General features: G+C 43.0%; 1 protein-coding gene across 1 annotated transcript in view; it reads left to right on the top strand.

Moving 5' to 3' along the window:
• Nucleotides 1-7,166: 7,166 nt before the first annotated feature.
• LOC311105697 (kin of IRRE-like protein 3) overlaps nucleotides 7,167-16,790 on the top strand; it is a gene marked incomplete at both ends in the record, with an annotated part of 63,388 nt that continues 53,764 nt past the window's right edge. Inside the window, 2 exons of the mRNA XM_084147916.1 lie at nucleotides 7,167-7,305; nucleotides 13,399-13,548. Coding sequence (XP_084004042.1) covers nucleotides 7,167-7,305; nucleotides 13,399-13,548 — 289 coding nt within the window. The remainder of the gene's footprint in view (nucleotides 7,306-13,398; nucleotides 13,549-16,790) is intronic.

Below are 16,790 nucleotides of genomic sequence, written 5' to 3'. Positions count from 1 at the left end.
TGAGAGAATAATGACATGCAGGAGACCCGGTTCGAACCCAGTCAGTCACAAGAGCAACATTAATTAGGGAGTGGAAAGGCTATCCTTAGAAGGGCTATGACAGGGATATTTACCACTGAATTTTTATGTGGGCCAAATTGCGTTTTTTTTACACTCCCTTCTAGCGCGACCTGTGATCATCATTGAGGGAAACGGAAGGCACGCCCATGTTCCACAGAGTCTTAGCAAAACGGTTCAAATGCTAGAGCCAAATTCATAGGAAGAAAATAAATTAAACATGCCACATTGGCGTCAGAGACCACCAGGAGCTTCTGTTTACCACAGTGACATGTTTGATTCTCTCCTACCTTTCCTGGCTGGCAAAGTACCAGGATGTTGTCTCTGGTTATGAATCTGAATTTAGAGAACTGAATTTGAAAACAGAATCTGAATGCATCAGAGAAGTTGAATATTTGAAACTTTGATGAACTTGAAATAATAGCTTGTAAACTTGATACACAGACAATTAACACAATATCAACCATATGGAAACTGAACATATAAATATTGAATTTGAGTGTTAAATTAAATTGTAATTGAATTTAAAACTGAATGCAATATTCACTCTATTAACTTTCAAATCATGAAATTCAAGTTCAATTTATTTATTCAATTATTCAATTTCTACATTTAAAAATAAATAATGTTACATTCAAATTCAATATCCTAATAAAAAATTATGGAATTCAAATACAATTTCTGTTGGCATTGAAATCATTCCATAGAAGACCCTTCTTTTTCTCTCTGATTGGTTGTTAGCATAATAGAGATAAAATGGGTGTGGGGCCTCAGCTGTTGCCTCACCTTGCTGTGGTTCATGAAGCGTTTGTCAAATGCTTCATGCACCCCATCCTAATAATAGTCCAGCCTCACCTTACTTCCTGTCAGCCTCTTAGTCCCCACAGTCCAGTCTAGAAGTAATGGTAGAAACAAAAGAGATTGATAAGTAGTGCCGCGAGTCAGTATAGCGAAGCAGCTAGCTAGCTTGTTCTCATACCTAATGAAAGAAACTCAGGAAAATGCCATGACTTTGAGTATTACACACTGTGGCTTTCTGCTTTATGCCCTACTAATTAATTGATGCACCTCACAGCACGGTTCTTGTCGAATTAGTGATAGCGCTCCAGATAATTAAGTGCGTCAATCACGGACCCGGCACGGTCAGTCGGAGAGCGAGCGGTGGAGTGGTTAGTGTGTGACTGATCAGCGTGTGGCGATGAAGGGCAAGAGCATGTGTCTCTGTCTCCAGGAGGAAGGATGACTTGCGACGAGATGGAGGCGGATGCATTGTAAATCTCTGCTGTCAATCACAATGTGGCATTTCACTTGAATAAGTTGAAGGCCAAATGATTGGAACAAAGCCATTCGAGGAGAAATGACAAAGAATTGAGTGTACTGTGTGTATGGTGTAGTCTAGTATGGCTTCAAAGAGCATTTACTGATGTGTAACGTTTATGACGCCCTCAACTGTATACAGTTGAGAATCACATTCAAGTAATTTGTTTAGTATTCTTGTTATCCTATTCCCTCAAAACCCATAAGTGAATACACTGAAATAGATTCATCAAAAATCCTGACTTGATGCTACTGTGGGGACTCTTGTACTGAAGACTTCGCGCAGGGAACAACGTTATCAACGTGGAGAAATCCAATGCATGGAAGTGCTGTCATATTTATGCAATTTTGTATCACATTTCCAGCATAGGAAGATTACTTTTTAAAGCAAGACTTCATTCAGTGATGTCTGCCCTTCTGAAAGAAGTGCTTTTAATGCCGGATTTGGTCCAGGGTAAGATTAACCTTCATCCACTGACCTCCCTGTGTTGCTGCTCCATATTCTCTGAAGTCTTTATTTTTTGTGGAATCTACACATCACACATAGGGGTGCACGGTTTGAACTTGTGTTGTTTTGAGCTGTTTTTACAGAGGTGCCTTGTTGGGGATTGAGTGAGGAGAATTAGGGAGCCAAAGCGATGCATTGGGCGATAAGCCGGAAGGATGAGCTGTACATAAACATTTGGCTATGGAGGTATAGGCAGAGAGATGGGGAGCTCAGATTGATCCAGCCATCAGGTTGGGCCCAATAGGCAGAATTCAATTAGAGAGAGATGGGCTTAGATATAGTAATCCATATTGCTTGGGTTTGTGTTTACTTTGGTCCTCGGGCTTGGATTAGTGGAGAACTGCTGGAGTCCTTTTACCCATTATTATGTCCTCAAATAACTCACATTGCATCGGTACACGTACATTTAAAGCCTGTCGCTGCGCTTAGATAATTTGCCTATCTGTCTTCAGTGGGGCGCTTTTCATCTTTGGGCAGGAAGAAATGGAACAGTGGGGGCCCACTAGCTGAGTGGATGATGATTCTAATGTGACTGAGGTTGCCTTGGATGTTGAAAAGGAAAACACAATAATGATGGGATTCATTCATTCATTTTACACTCTCATTAGAGGTAGCTGTGCTTGGCAGACAGTCCCCGTGGTAAACAGGCACAGGAATAGGAGACGGCGCTTCCGCCCCCAGCAAATGAACAAACCAAAACAGCATGCCCAGTGGGTGGGAGAGGAGGTATAGGGAGGGATGGGAGGAGGGGCAGGTGAAGGCAGATCCATGCCAATATAGCCATCAGGGAAGCCACACCATGCGTTCGGCCAAAGATATCACAAAACTACCTTGCACACTCCTTCCTTATTGTACATTCCAGCTCTCTCAGGCCTGAGGAAATGTGAAGACCAGGGGGGGGGTAATAGTCCCTGGTTATGAGCCTCAGCTGAGCTCCAGGCAACACGGACAGCATGGCAGGCATTGGGCGGCCGACGCTCTGATTAGTAATCTCAAGTGGACTGGATGTGCAACTAAAGGTAATTTCCAGGGCTGATTGGCACAGTGGCTAGATTGGGGGCCGCAGCGAGGCCGTTAGTGCCGGGTGAAAATAGCGCTGGAGTGTTTGGAAACGCGGTCGCCGTCCAATGGTAAACTAATTATCTGAAGTGAAATGAAATCATTAGGTGAAGGCAGAGTGCTCGTACAGGCATTATGTGGCCCAGCTCAGCACCTCTAACAGCCTGCTTCCTCCAGAACCCTCAGCCCTTCATTCCCAATCAAAGGTCTGCTGCCTTTACCTCCTCAATTGACCCATGGTGTTCAATCAGAAGGTGTTGTGTGAATGAGCAGTGATTTGTGTTGGGTAAATAGGGAGAGAGGCAGCTGCAAGGCTACTCAGGGGGTGAGCAGTGGTCTGGAGGCCCATGGGTCAATGGTGAGAGGTATTCATGTTCTGTATGGCCCTACTTGAAAACCAACAAAGGATAGACCCCATTTATTCCATTGCTGTGGACAGAGCCGAGCCAAGGTACCATGTAGTGGCACTCTGATATCTCCATCTGAGAGAAACATACCTCCCATTTACAGAATAATAGAGACTTACCGGTCAGCGCTTTTTATACAAAATGTTTGTGAAAACAGGTGAAGTGTTAGCTTGAGGAGCTGTTGCTAGGTGGGAAAGCCCAAGTCCCTCCCTCCCTCCTACCCTCAGTGTCCTCAGTGATAGACACCTGGTGTCTACACTATCTCTACAAATACCAACACATTCCCACACACACACACACCTGACCCCTCTAATCAGGCCCCATTTATCTCAGCATATTGCTGTCTAGATGTTTCACAAGACTCATTCTCATCTTCCTCCAAGTTAATAAAGCGTTATTAAGAGGGATCTTTGATCTCTTCTATCTCCTCCAGCACCTGAGCCTCACTGCAATCAGTTCCCTCTCCTACTACCGGCTACCAGCGCCTCCCAAACCCCACACAACTTTTTCATTCACTGTTTTGTTATTATAAAATTGCCTAGGTTTTTCTTGCTCCACTTTAGTTTTTTGTCTCTCACTCCTCGTTTTTGATCATCTGGTGTTATTGAACCCCCATTCTTCTGCATGGGGAGAGGAGGAGGAGAGGAGGAGAGGAATCTGTTATCTCCACTCCACTGCGCGTCATGCTCAGCTGCCCCTGTGGCTGGCCCAGGGAGGAAGAGGAGGAGGTAAACGAGGGAGCTCCGCTAAAGCCGCCCTGCCGTCCACCAGAGCGGAAAGCTGGCAGATGCGACGGAGCCTTGTACGATGCACAGGGCTGTGACTTCACCAACACTGCTAAAGGACCTCTAGTCTGATATGGGCTTACTCTGCCCCCCCAACCCACCCTCCCTAACCCCCACCCCTAACCTGTTCTCAGTGCTCCTCTGTTGACCTGCATATGTGGACTTCCATAGATAGCCTTTTTACGTGAATTAAGCAGATCGCCATTTTGCTGGTCAAGTGGCCACACCAGGTGGACTGTATTTTTCTCTGTGGGAGGGTATTTTTTAATCTCCCAGCTTCTCTCTCGCTCTCTCTCTCTTCCACCGACTTCTGTAGCCCTCCTGTGTCTGTAAGGGTCTAGGAGAGGCTGTACTCTTGAGAAACCTCTGTGCTCTCTTATTTCTGTCTGTGGAGAATGGCTCTTTCATCAACTAATGGGTTGTTTATTAATACTGGGGAGTTAACAATGGCTTCGGCGCTGTTTGATCTAGTTTCCATTCACCTAGTGAAGCTGGAATTGTGCATAATCTGAGTGGTAGAGTGGATATTGTCTTCATGTGGATTTTAGAATATTTGCTTGAAAATCTGTTGCCAATTGGATGGAAACCTAGCTACTGTCTTGAAACAGAGTATCTCCAGAAGGGAATATTTAGGGTAGCATGTTTGTTTGGCAGGAGTTATTTTAGCGTTGTATTATTTTTCATTACCGTTTTAATTAGATGTTAGCGCTAATTCAAATAATTATGCTAGGATGTGAATAATAATAATTAGAAGACCTGACGCAGGAGGAAGGGAGGCTGTGACAACCTCTGAGAAAATCATCCTAATCTGTCTAATTTGTTACAATGACGAGAAGGATTTTGACGGGGTGGGGAGGAGGGATTTGAACAGGGGGTTAGAAGGGGGAGAAGCTAGTATGGAGGCATTAGTGCTGCCAAGGCGGAGACACCTCCGACATTAAATCAATTACAGCACAGGTTGAAGTGGTTGATAATAGCAATCCTGACTGAGAGGATAGAGAGCAGAATAGAAGTGAATTCTCTCGCGTTCTCTTGTTCTGACACATGCCAAGAGATTTCGCCAAGCCGCTGTCTCTCCTACCATGTGTCTGAGCGCTGACTGGTTCGCTGCGTGCAGCCAAGATAAACCCCTCATAGGGGAGTCGGAACAAGGCTGTCTGGGTAGTATACCCAAGGCCAACACAACAAAAACGTCACAGGAAAACATGCCGGAGAGGCCCGTCGGGTTCCCGAAGATGAATAGTCCAATATATGCTTAAGGATTCCCGGCACATGTTTTCAGATGTTGATTTAATAATGGGGGTGCATGCAGGAGACGCGGCATACAATGGGGGAGAATTTGTATAAATCAATATGGAGTCTCACTCACGTTTCACTGGCCGCAGGACTGAATATGACTGATGTGTTTACTAATGTAATATCTCCACTGAATTAAAGACATTGTGTTTGTATTTCCATAATCTATTATTGTCCCTCTCTCTGCTTTGTACTAACATTGTAAAACAAAGCTAATCTGTTTCTCCTCTGTAATTACTATCAGAAAATAGGAAAACAACAACCCAAAGCATAAAAAGAACATGAATATTGTAAGCAAATCCAACATGTTGTGTGGATAGAGGTGCATTAAAGACAGCAACATCATTTACTATGTATTCTGTTATTGTTGTTATTGAACTCCGTTACATTTCCTTTCCTATCTGCTGCGTTTACTCCCCTTGGAGATATTGCAACAGAATTATCAGGGGAGGAAGCACATATCTCTTCATTCTTTTCTTTGTGTGTGTGTGGGGGGGTTTGGGTGGTTGATGTGTGTCCATAAGAGGGAGAGAACACAAACAAGCTAGCCAAGGCCATCCTAAGCTTCGCACAACAATTTAAAAAAGATATAAGAAAAAGAAGGAAACAGGAGAGAACTCAAACGAGAGTCCATCTTATTGATCTGAGAGACCACAAGGGTCACTTGTTAACCTCAGTCGAGATTCCTGCTTTATCCCAACACCCCAAGATGCATTGCCTGTCTTTACATTAAAGTAAGCCGTAGGACCGCGCTTTAGCTCCTGGTAAACACAATGTGCTGGAGAGGCTGACATCTCAGTCAACCCTGGTTTCAGATGGTGGCAGCGAGACGCAGGGAGGTGAGAGCTATAGCCCAGATGACAGGCTGACTTTAAAAAGCTTTTTCTCTCCCCGCTATTCCTCTCACAAGGCCTTTCAATTACCCAACGGTCTTTGTGCTACAGTGTGGTAGGATGCCAAGCAGGAGGAGGGTGATGGGGGGGCTGCTGTTTAGGTATATCAGAGCCTCAACACGCTCACCAACACTGCATGTCAGTGACACCTCTCACTAAGTGCCATTACCCCACTGTGCCTCCAGTACCCCCTGTCCACCCCACCACCCCCTCCCTACCCACCCTCACACCACACTTTGTGCCTGAGCTCTGGTAGCACCGTGCGGCTAATAACAGGAATGGCTGAAGTATATGAGTGTGAGTGTGAGTTAATGTGTGCCAGAGATGTGATGTTGGCAGACAGAGCTGTGATTTCTAGTGAGTGTCATAGGAGCAGTCAATCTGCATGGGTGAAATCATATGTAAATGAAAATGCTTCGTTTGCTTTTGCCGAGTAGAGTTTCAGAAAAGTGGAACACCTCTAATGCACGTATCTTGTTGGGTTAGGGCAGGGTTGTCCCAAACTCGGTCATGGCCCCCGCTGGGTGCACGTTTTGGTTTTTGCCCTAGCACTACACAGCTGAATAATAGCCAACTCATCATCAAGCTTTGATTATTTTAATCAGCTATATAGTGCTAGGGCAACAACCAAAATCTGCACCCAGGGGGGGGGGCCCCAGGACTGAATTTTGAAAATCCTGGGTTAGGGGATTGTTAGGTTTGGTGTTTGCACCAGTTCTTTTGGGTTAGGTGTTTTGAAGGCAATGTCTTTGAATGTGTTAGAGAACTGGTTACCCAGGGCTTATGGATCATAGTATCTTACCGTGCCTCTATCTTTCTGTGTGTTTCTCCAGGGGTCCAGGCCATGTTCTCCCAGCAGCCCCAGGACCTGGTGGTGGTGGCCGGCCAGCCCGTCACCCTGCCCTGCTCCATCCCTGGCTACCATGGTGTTGTCCTGTGGATCAAAGATGGCCTGGCTCTAGGCGTTGGCAGAGACCTATCAGGTAAGGAAAGACATTTATCAATCCATATGTCACTCTCTTAATCAGTCTGTTTCCAATCCCTTTTCCAATCTGTTACAACTAGTTATATTACTTACACGCTGTCATATATCTGTCAATGTGGGATTTCTCCCTTCACTGATTTTCAACTTTTGAAAGCTTAAGTCTTCTTCCTCATCGCTGTAGAAATATCACCCAGCAGGTAGACAAACATACAGCACAATCCTATAACAATGCACTACTTTGCATTAAGCTTTAAACAAGCTGAAATTCAATACTTTCATCCATCTGCCTGCTCTGTCTTCGTATTTAGCCTAACATTGAAGTGTTTTACAATGTTCTGTTCAGGACAAACAGGGCTACAAGTAGAACATGAAAACAATTTGACATAAACAGTTACATTCATGAGTTTTTTTTTTTTTTTTTTTTTTTACAAATGTCAATAAACAAATAAGGTCTGCCAAACAAAACCCTGATAAAAAATGTATTCATAATCACACATACTAATGGTTGATATCAGCGGATGCAGAAGACATAGTCGAATCCAATGACACACCGGCGTGACAGTGGGACTCAAGATTTAATTACCACACTCCATTTTCCACCCAAAATATCTAGCATCCAATAACATATACAGTGAAATACCCCAGACAGTTGTATTCATTTTAGCACTACCACAAAAATGTTGACAAGGCCTCATTACTATCTAATAGAAAGATAAACCTAATTCAATAACAGTTTGTGGTGGGCAAAGAAGTTCGAAAATCAACACTGAGTGTGAAATCAATATAGCCACGGGTCACATTTCAAGTTCTTTTAGCTTGTAAATGGGCTTTTGAAGAGTAACTCACAATCGGAATTACATTGTGGCTCTTGTATTATTACCTTAATTGTTTAATTTGGAGTACCACTTACTGCTGCACTGTCATTTTAGTAGCCTGCAGTTTCTCCACTTGACGTTGGCGCCTGATCCATATTCATGAGACATGATGACTATCTATTCTACCAAATAGATATTTACAACTTTAACTAACTATTGGGAGAGTAAATTCGTATAGCTTGGAAAATCTGCATTATTTATTAAAATATATTTTATCCCCCCGATTGTCTTTAGAAATCCTTGGGATTCCAAGACATTCTATGGCCTTATACAGGGAGTAAGGGCGATGAGTCTGAAAATAGCCAAGTTCCTTTCACACCTCTCTTCCTCCATCACTGAGGGATCTCTAGCCTGTCTCTCAGAGTACTTGCCATTCAAGTCATGACAAAAAACCCAACTGGAGCCCTTTAAAAGCGGGGCCTCTTATGATCCGGGCGATTAAATATGTATTCCACTAGAGATATGGGGTCTTCTACCCTCTGACCTTCAGTGACTGCCCTAATTTGCCTGCCTTCTGTCACCGATAGAGCTCCTTAATTAAACCTCAGTGGACGACGGTGTCCCAATAAATCCATCCCATTCACCGGTCTGGCCCTTATCAGGCCACCGGGAGGCTGGGGAAGACAGTAAACAATGACACAACAGTTTTGAAGTGGAGAAGGAGAGGGAGGAGAGGGAGAAGGACTTATGATAACGAGAAGAGAGAGAGAGGGTGAGAGGGTGAAAGGGTGAGAGAGGGTGAGAGCGACTCTTAACGGCACATCAGCAGCAGTTTAGCGGTCATGGGCGAGAGGCTGTGAACGGAGGCTGTGGACTGACCTCATCGTGTCTCCACCCCTGTGAACCCACACTTCACTCTGTATTTGGATCAATGGCCGGGCCAGGACGCTCAGAGATGGGCAGAATCTGAAAGCCCTTCTCCATACAGCCTGTGTCGATGAGATACATCGACGAAAGAGATCTTTATTAAAAAGCATAGCATGGACAGGGTCTTAGAGCAGTGGATTAAGATGAATGTCACTTTTTGAAAAAAAGTGTACCACAGCTGCTCTTTTTATCGTCTCTGCCTATGTCAACAAGCAATACAGTCAGCCATTAAGAATGATGGCATATCCATGGCTATATACACAAGGAAAGCAGCTGTATACAGAAAAGTGTGAGGCGTCAAATATTGTGCAGAGCATTTCAATATAGGAACCCCTCTGCTATTCATAGAAGGAGCTGCGTTTGCAATAGCTCGCTCCGCCTGGGCCTGTTTCAATTCAGGGGAACAGTGATTAAAATGAGAGAAATCTTTCACTATTTAGTCTGATAAATCAGAGGACAAAAGAGGATGATTCCTATCGCTCCCTGAATTCCTGCTCCTTCTCTTTGTGTAGCGCCTTCTATTCTAATTAAAGAGAGAGATGCACCGGCCCAAAGCTGCACCAAATGAATGGCATGAATATGCATGAATGGCATGACTATATCTCCAAGCAGTCCATGGAGAGTGCCCACTGGTGAGCACTTTTTTGGAGGGCACAATGGAATGATTGAAAACCGAAGTCTTAGAATGTTCCAGATAGTGTTCTTAACATTCTAGACAGTGGTGTAGAGTCATTGGAAGCTACCTGACACGTGTGCTCCTCTGGCTTGTCCCCTGACAGCAAATTAAACATTAGTCATCCATTTCCCAACACCAACTACCCAATTTCCATCCCTGGAGGTGTCAGTGTGAGACGTGTTCTTCCTGAATAGCGTAAATCACTACCCCCCTGCCTTTATTCATCGTCCCTTCCCCTGCCATTGATCCACCATAAAGACAAATCAATTTCTGTCCTGATGGATTCATTACCCTTAATGGGGCTATTTTACATTGTTTGCTTTAGTTAACACACGTTGTCTTTGAGATTCATTGAAATCAATGTGAGTTATATTTATACAACAGTGACGTCCCTGCAATTTCCTCCCATACAATAAACCAATGTTTTTGCATGCTCTACACTCTACATAAGAATGCCATTGTGTGTGTGATCTGTTTGACATAAACGTAACCCAGTTATGCCACAGGGACAAAATACACCAATGTCTATTTAAAAGGCATTTAAATGCCATTAAACTGGTCTTATGCTAAGGTATTTTTCCATTTACTCTCAGTTAGCAAGCTTTATTGTATTACAACAGGACATCTTATTACGTTCAATCTGCTAGAGGGCACGAGGACAACACAATATGCCTACAGTACATATTTAGGACAGAAAGCTCCTCCACTGGATAGACGGGGTCACCTCAAGGTCATACCATTTACAATGCCTGCTTGTTGTGGAGAAATAATGTATTTTTTAATATAATAATATAATATGCCATTTAGCAGACACTTTTATCCAAAGCGACTTACAGTCATGTGCGCATACATACTTTTTCTCCTGAGCTTACACAGGGTCACACCAGTGCATTGTGCTTAAGCAGGTTCTCGTACTTGAACACAACATGGAAGGACTTTCAGTCAAAGCATATATTTCAGGAATGGAGTCTCATTCAACTTCAGAGAAATATTTCAGTCAAGCTGTGCTTTATTGCTAATAAATAGTTCAACGAAGCCATTGACTCACTGGCTGCATAATCAACAACCACATGGAACTCAAGATCAATGGTCATTAACGTTATTAAGCGAGTGCTGCTCAGTTTGATCAACACTATATTAGAGTGATGTGTAACCTTTTTGACCTTCTTCTGGCCCTGTATGGAAGCTTATGTATCAATGTGAATAATAAGACCCATAACTGCCAGCGGTATGTGGGCAGGAGATAGCACTCTCTATTTGAGGATCTGACGATCCTATAAACAGAGGAACCACTCAGAGCTCACATGGCCTACCCCCTCCTCTCTTTGTTTGGTACCTCATTGTATGCTGCTCCTACCTTCTATGTTTATGCTAAATACTCTTATAGCCGAAGGAAGTGTGGGGGGGGTACTGAGTACGTTTTGTCGACGGGGGGAGGTAAGTGCCTGGACAAATATTTTTGCCCGCGCTGACGCTGCAGACGCCAATATTGGTCCACTAATACAGGACTATTAAAGGCCCAGTGCACTGCTTTTGTGAAATAATAATAGTAATAATAATAATTGTAAAAAATATTAAGATTTTTTATAAAGTGATTTTTCAGGGGTTGCTGCAGCACCCTCAGCACCCCTACCTCCCACGGCTATGTGTACTCTTCCCTCCTGCTTCCACCCCCCACCCTCCTAAAGATTAAAAGCTATGTGGGGAGATGAAACGCAGAGCGGTTTAAATGGCTGTAACTCATCCCGCTATGAGAAAATTAGGGCCACTTCATGGTCTATGAAAGTGAATGGGATCCAGTAAAGCAATGGACGATAATTGGACATTCGGAGCACAGTGGTCTCAATAGCCGAACTCAAGGACTTAAAAGCCATTATATCTCCTAGTCTATTAGTCCTAGTCTCTTATACTCATTTTGGGTGGCATGTGCTAAAACATACCTCTTTAAATCCCCAGTGTTTTATACTAAGTCACTGGAATATCTTTGGAAAGAACATGACTCATTGATGGATGCAATGGAATCATTTTTCATCCAGACTTTTAATGGCAGTGATTCAACAGCGAGGTTGGCAGAGATTGTAGCTGGTTAGAGTGGAACACCATCTGATGTAGAAGTTCAGTTTGACAATCCACATCATCGGATAAAATGTTTAACTGTTGGCCTGGTTATGCTTTAAAACTCTCCACTCTATCGTGTTCTGTCATCAGTGAATTGCAGAAGAACCTTAGGAAGAGAAAGCAATCACTGCCAAGAAATACTGAACATTTTGGAGAATTTCACAAGCAAAGAATCTCGTTTCAATTCACATTTATCCAATAGTTACACCGAGCTCAGCCTTTAGAGAGCTGTTCAAGTTTTTCATATTGAAAGCTTCACAATCAAACATATCCCTTTCTCACTTCTTTTTTGGAGTTTTAGAGCTATCCAACTACTCCATGATGTAAAATGGCCAGGACTCCTGGACATACCTCCCTCTTCCTGCATTATTAAACTATTAATCTCACACCATTGCCCTGCTGAAACACATCTCAATCTCTAGCCGTGTCTCTTCACCATTGCAATAAAACATACTCGCTCTCCCAAATACAGAAACCTCCTCAACCCCTATCATTATTCTCATCTACGGAATTCCCGTTTTCATCCAGTGTTAAAATGTCTACTTCTACCCATGTAATGAGAAAATCTGGCTTGACGTGGGTGACACTAAGAATTCTGAGACAGGTATAATAAGGTCTCATCTCAAATGACCTAAAATGCCCAGTAACACAGCAGTCAACAATCAATATTGCACCACTGATCCTTCAGTCATTTGTGATTGCCTGCATTCTGGCATTGTTGTACCATGCTTTGATATCTCCTACCTTTTTTTATTATTATTATTATTATTATTATTATTATTATTATTATTATTATTATTATTATTATTATTATTATTATTATTATTTATTTATTTTTTGGGGGGGGGGGGGGGGGGGGGTGTAGATCAGCTCTAATATTGCAGGTAGATTGTAACTTCCATCAATGTAATTGTATGCATCACTTCCAATCCCCCATATGTATTTTTCCTCGAAATATAAATACATATACACACATATATATACATATCCTTTAAAAACAAATATTTCCCTTTATTACTTTCCAACCCCACCACCCCTTCCCTAATTAGAGTAAACTAGTGAACAACAACGCTTAGGCCTCTACTTCCAGCTTATACATACTATATACGTTTTATGGACACAGTCAATTTTACAATAATTCTATTTTGTTTGTTTTTACTCCTGAACTTCCTCTACCCTCAACCTCTCCGATCATTTTCATGATGTCCATCTGGTTTGCTTCAATACACCATATCTTTCTAACTGTGCTTTTTCACAAAAGCTCTCAACCTATAACCTATATATTTATTATGGACACAGTATGCTTTACATTAGTTATCTTGTTGTTATTAGTTGTTGTTAGTTGTCCCATCCTTCAGCTCCATTCAACACTTCCCATCTATCTCTTAAAACCATCCATATTGGATTTCTACTTGCCATATATTTGTCAACTGTACTGTGATGTTTCACAAAAGTCCTACCTTTTATAAAAGGTCAATTGGATTGAATGGTGCTGACATAGGTTGAAAGACCAGACTCCAGGTTCTGACAGGGCATATGTTGCATTGTGTTCCAGGCTACCCTCGTTACACAGTGATTGGGGACCACAGTACAGGAGAACACCACCTTCGGATCCAACGTGTGGAGCTGATGGATGACGCGGTCTTTGAGTGCCAGGCAATCCAGGCAGCCATGAGGTCCCGCCCCGCCCGACTCACTGTGCTGGGTAAGTGAGGATTACATTTACACACAAATGCACACATACATTTTTGTCTTTTAGCAGATGCTCTTATCCAGAGCGATTTACAGTTAGTGAGTGCATACATTTTCCATACTGGCCCCCCTGTGAGAATCGAACCCACAACCCTGGCGTTACAAGTGCCATGCTCTACCAACTGAGCTACAGGAGGCTCCACACCACACATATACGCACAGACACAATTTGAAGAATGTGCACAGATAAAATGGCAATGGGGGCAGGCAGTGATTTAGCAGCCACCTCAAACCAACCACAATGTCATATCTGTAGTGCTCCTCCCTTCCCTCAAGATGCTGTTATGCTTTTTATCAGCATAACAGCAACTATCAAGATAATGCTACAGCTAATGGAAACAGTATAGCATCTCTAAACTTTGCCAGTCCCTAATGTTTTAACTTTCATGTCCTGCTACACACCCAGCCATCTTCATTATTAAGCCTGAGAGGTTACTGGTTCTTAATTAAACTTTATTGGGTTATCATTCAACATTGCCAGTTCTGCCTTATTGGGCAGCATTAGTAAAATCACTGCTCACTCTTTTCTATATCCCTGTAGGCTCACTCCCACTCTCTCTGCCCTCCACCCTGTATACCCTTCTGCTGTGGAGGATGATGGGTAATATGAGGGGGAGCTGGAGTCAATGACAGAACCAGAGAACAAGAGAGAAGGACTGAGGGGAGAGGAGGAGGGCAAGTGGGAGGTCCGTGGAGCTGAGTATCCTCGCCATGAGAGACTGATCCGCTTTATTGATCTCCGCTAATGAAAAGTGAAACTAATGATCTGTAGGGGTGGAGGCAGCCAGAGAAAGGAGAGAGGGAAGACAAATTGAGGCCCAACGTCTCTCACTCTGCCGCGCCCCCTGCAAATGGATATGAATGAATAATTTTGAGTTCTTTGCAGAGAGTCAAAGGAGCTATACCCCGCTTCCCCTTCCTCCCCTCCCCTTCCTCCAGTTCATCCTCCTCCAACCCCGCCGTTCACAGCAGCTAAGTTGTTTGATCAAGGCCTCAAGGAGAGGAGAAAGGTATGAGACATTAATAATTTAGGATGCATTGCCATACCCTCCATTTATTTGTGGTTTCTCTCTGTTGGATTTGATTAATTGACTCTTGATGATAGTGTTTCTTGGGGGCTTGCTAAACATTGAGTTTAACTAACGCATCCTTTTTCTGCTCAGTACACTAATGCAACAGTTGATATGTTTCTAACCCAGGCCTGTTGAGCTGTAGTCACATTCTCTAACAAAGTAAAGCTGGCTACTTAGAGGAAAGGGCTTGTCTGTTCAAGCCCCATTAAAATGATTAATCATCAATAAACGTGGGGAGCCATTTGTCTCTATTCCTCTTTGGCTATTTGAGGGTGAAACACTTATCATCCTTTCTCATAAACCCCGCCAAAAGATGCTTGTTTAATCCCCTGCCTAGCTGGCTGATTCCTGAATACATTGCAAAGCAGGGCCCCCAGGCAGGCACACATGCAAGGTAATGCAATAAATATATGCAAGCCCCGTGTCACTGCAAACTCTAAGCTGTCAATTACCCGCCAGTGGTGACAGAGTGTGTCTATCGACTCGGAAGACAGCGACGGTCCATCCACAGAGTGGAACAGTCTCCCTTCTCTCCTACCTACCTGACTGTCAAATAAATCTAAAAACATTCCCCTTCTCTCTCTCTCTCTCTCTCTCTCTCTCTCTCTCTCTCTCTCTCTCTCTCTCTCTCTCTCTCTCTCTCTCTCTCTCTCTCTCTCTCTCTCTCTCTCTCTCTCTCTCTCTCTCTCTCTCTCTCATCAATATCTGTCCCAGCTCTACTGTGTTCTATATCAAAGGGAACCATTTTCTTTATGACTTTGGTATTTACAGATAAAAGACCCAGATTTTGAGTGCTTTTTTGTCGCTCGATATTCTCCCATAAGAATGGTACTGTGTCAATATGTTCATTTATTACAGAAAGCCTTGAAATTCTGTCTTACAGGCAATTCCAGGACTGGTGCACTCCTGCACCTTAATTATGTTCAAACACAAAATCCTTGAAATAACTTGTGTTGTGTTTAGTTAAAAGAAATCACCCCAGCCAGTGGTCTCAGTTGATCATTATTTATTACCTGTGATTAAATAGGAAACAGCATGTTAGTTGTGCAGGGCTTAATGATATTGATGGGTGTCGACAGTAAAATCACTTGCGTCACATTTTCATACTGGGGCATAAACAAAATACAAAAATACAATACAAAATATAATGTGTAAATACCTGTGATTAAATAGGAAACAGCACGTTAGTTGTGCAGGGCTTAATGATGTTGATGGCTGTCGATGGTAAAATCTGTAGCATGAAAACAACTGTGCTAGCAGTGAGCTTATGTGACCATTACATCGGTGCATCCTAGCTAACACACTTAGATACAGCAATGATATACCAAAGCACATCCCAGAAAGCCCCTCAATCCCTAACAGGTACCATATGTGGTCCTCTGTAGCTCAATTGGTAGAGCATGGCGCTTGTAAAGGCAGGGTAGTGGGTTCGATCCCCGGGACCACCCATACGTAAAAATGTATGCACACATGACTGTAAGTCGCTTTGGATAAGTGTGTCTGCTAAATGGCATATTATATTATTATATACCCACACAGGTATAAAATCAGGAATGTACAGCAAACTTGTACACATTGTAAAATCTAGAAATAGAATACAGTATTCAGAAGAAGACCTACCCCTTGCATCACATTTTCATACTGGGGAGACCTGACTTTCGCAATCTCCTCCTATCTGCAAGCGGGGCCAATAACAACACGCCTTATTGTCATCGGAATTGAACCAACCAATAAGAGTGCTTGAACATTAAATACACATTTCATTAGAGGCAAGTGGAAACATAACCAACCCTGTTACACTAGCAAATCCAATTTTGGTAGGCATTTAAGAATAGGATATACAGTCTCTAACCTGACCCTTCTCCTGTTTTCACATTAGCAAAAAAAATTTGTTGGTGAGTTTGGAGTGTCTGATGTGAGTAGCATTTGGAGTAAAAAGTAAGCTTATCAAATAAATGCGGTATGGCGGGAAACACCATAGAGGAATGAAAGGGTAGTCAATAAAGCAACCAGGCATCAACATCCCTCCTCAGAAATGTTTCAAGAAAATATGGCCCCTTATAATAATCCTTGAACTTTGAACCCCATATCTGAGTGCAGCCATGGGATCCAGGCTGCAGCC

Source organism: Coregonus lavaretus (assembly GCF_964263955.1).
Source record: "Coregonus lavaretus genome assembly, chromosome: 30".
Classification (NCBI taxonomy): Eukaryota; Metazoa; Chordata; class Actinopteri; order Salmoniformes; family Salmonidae; genus Coregonus; species Coregonus lavaretus.
Note: the sequence above shows the minus strand (reverse complement) of the source record. Positions and strands in the feature narration are given on the sequence as shown.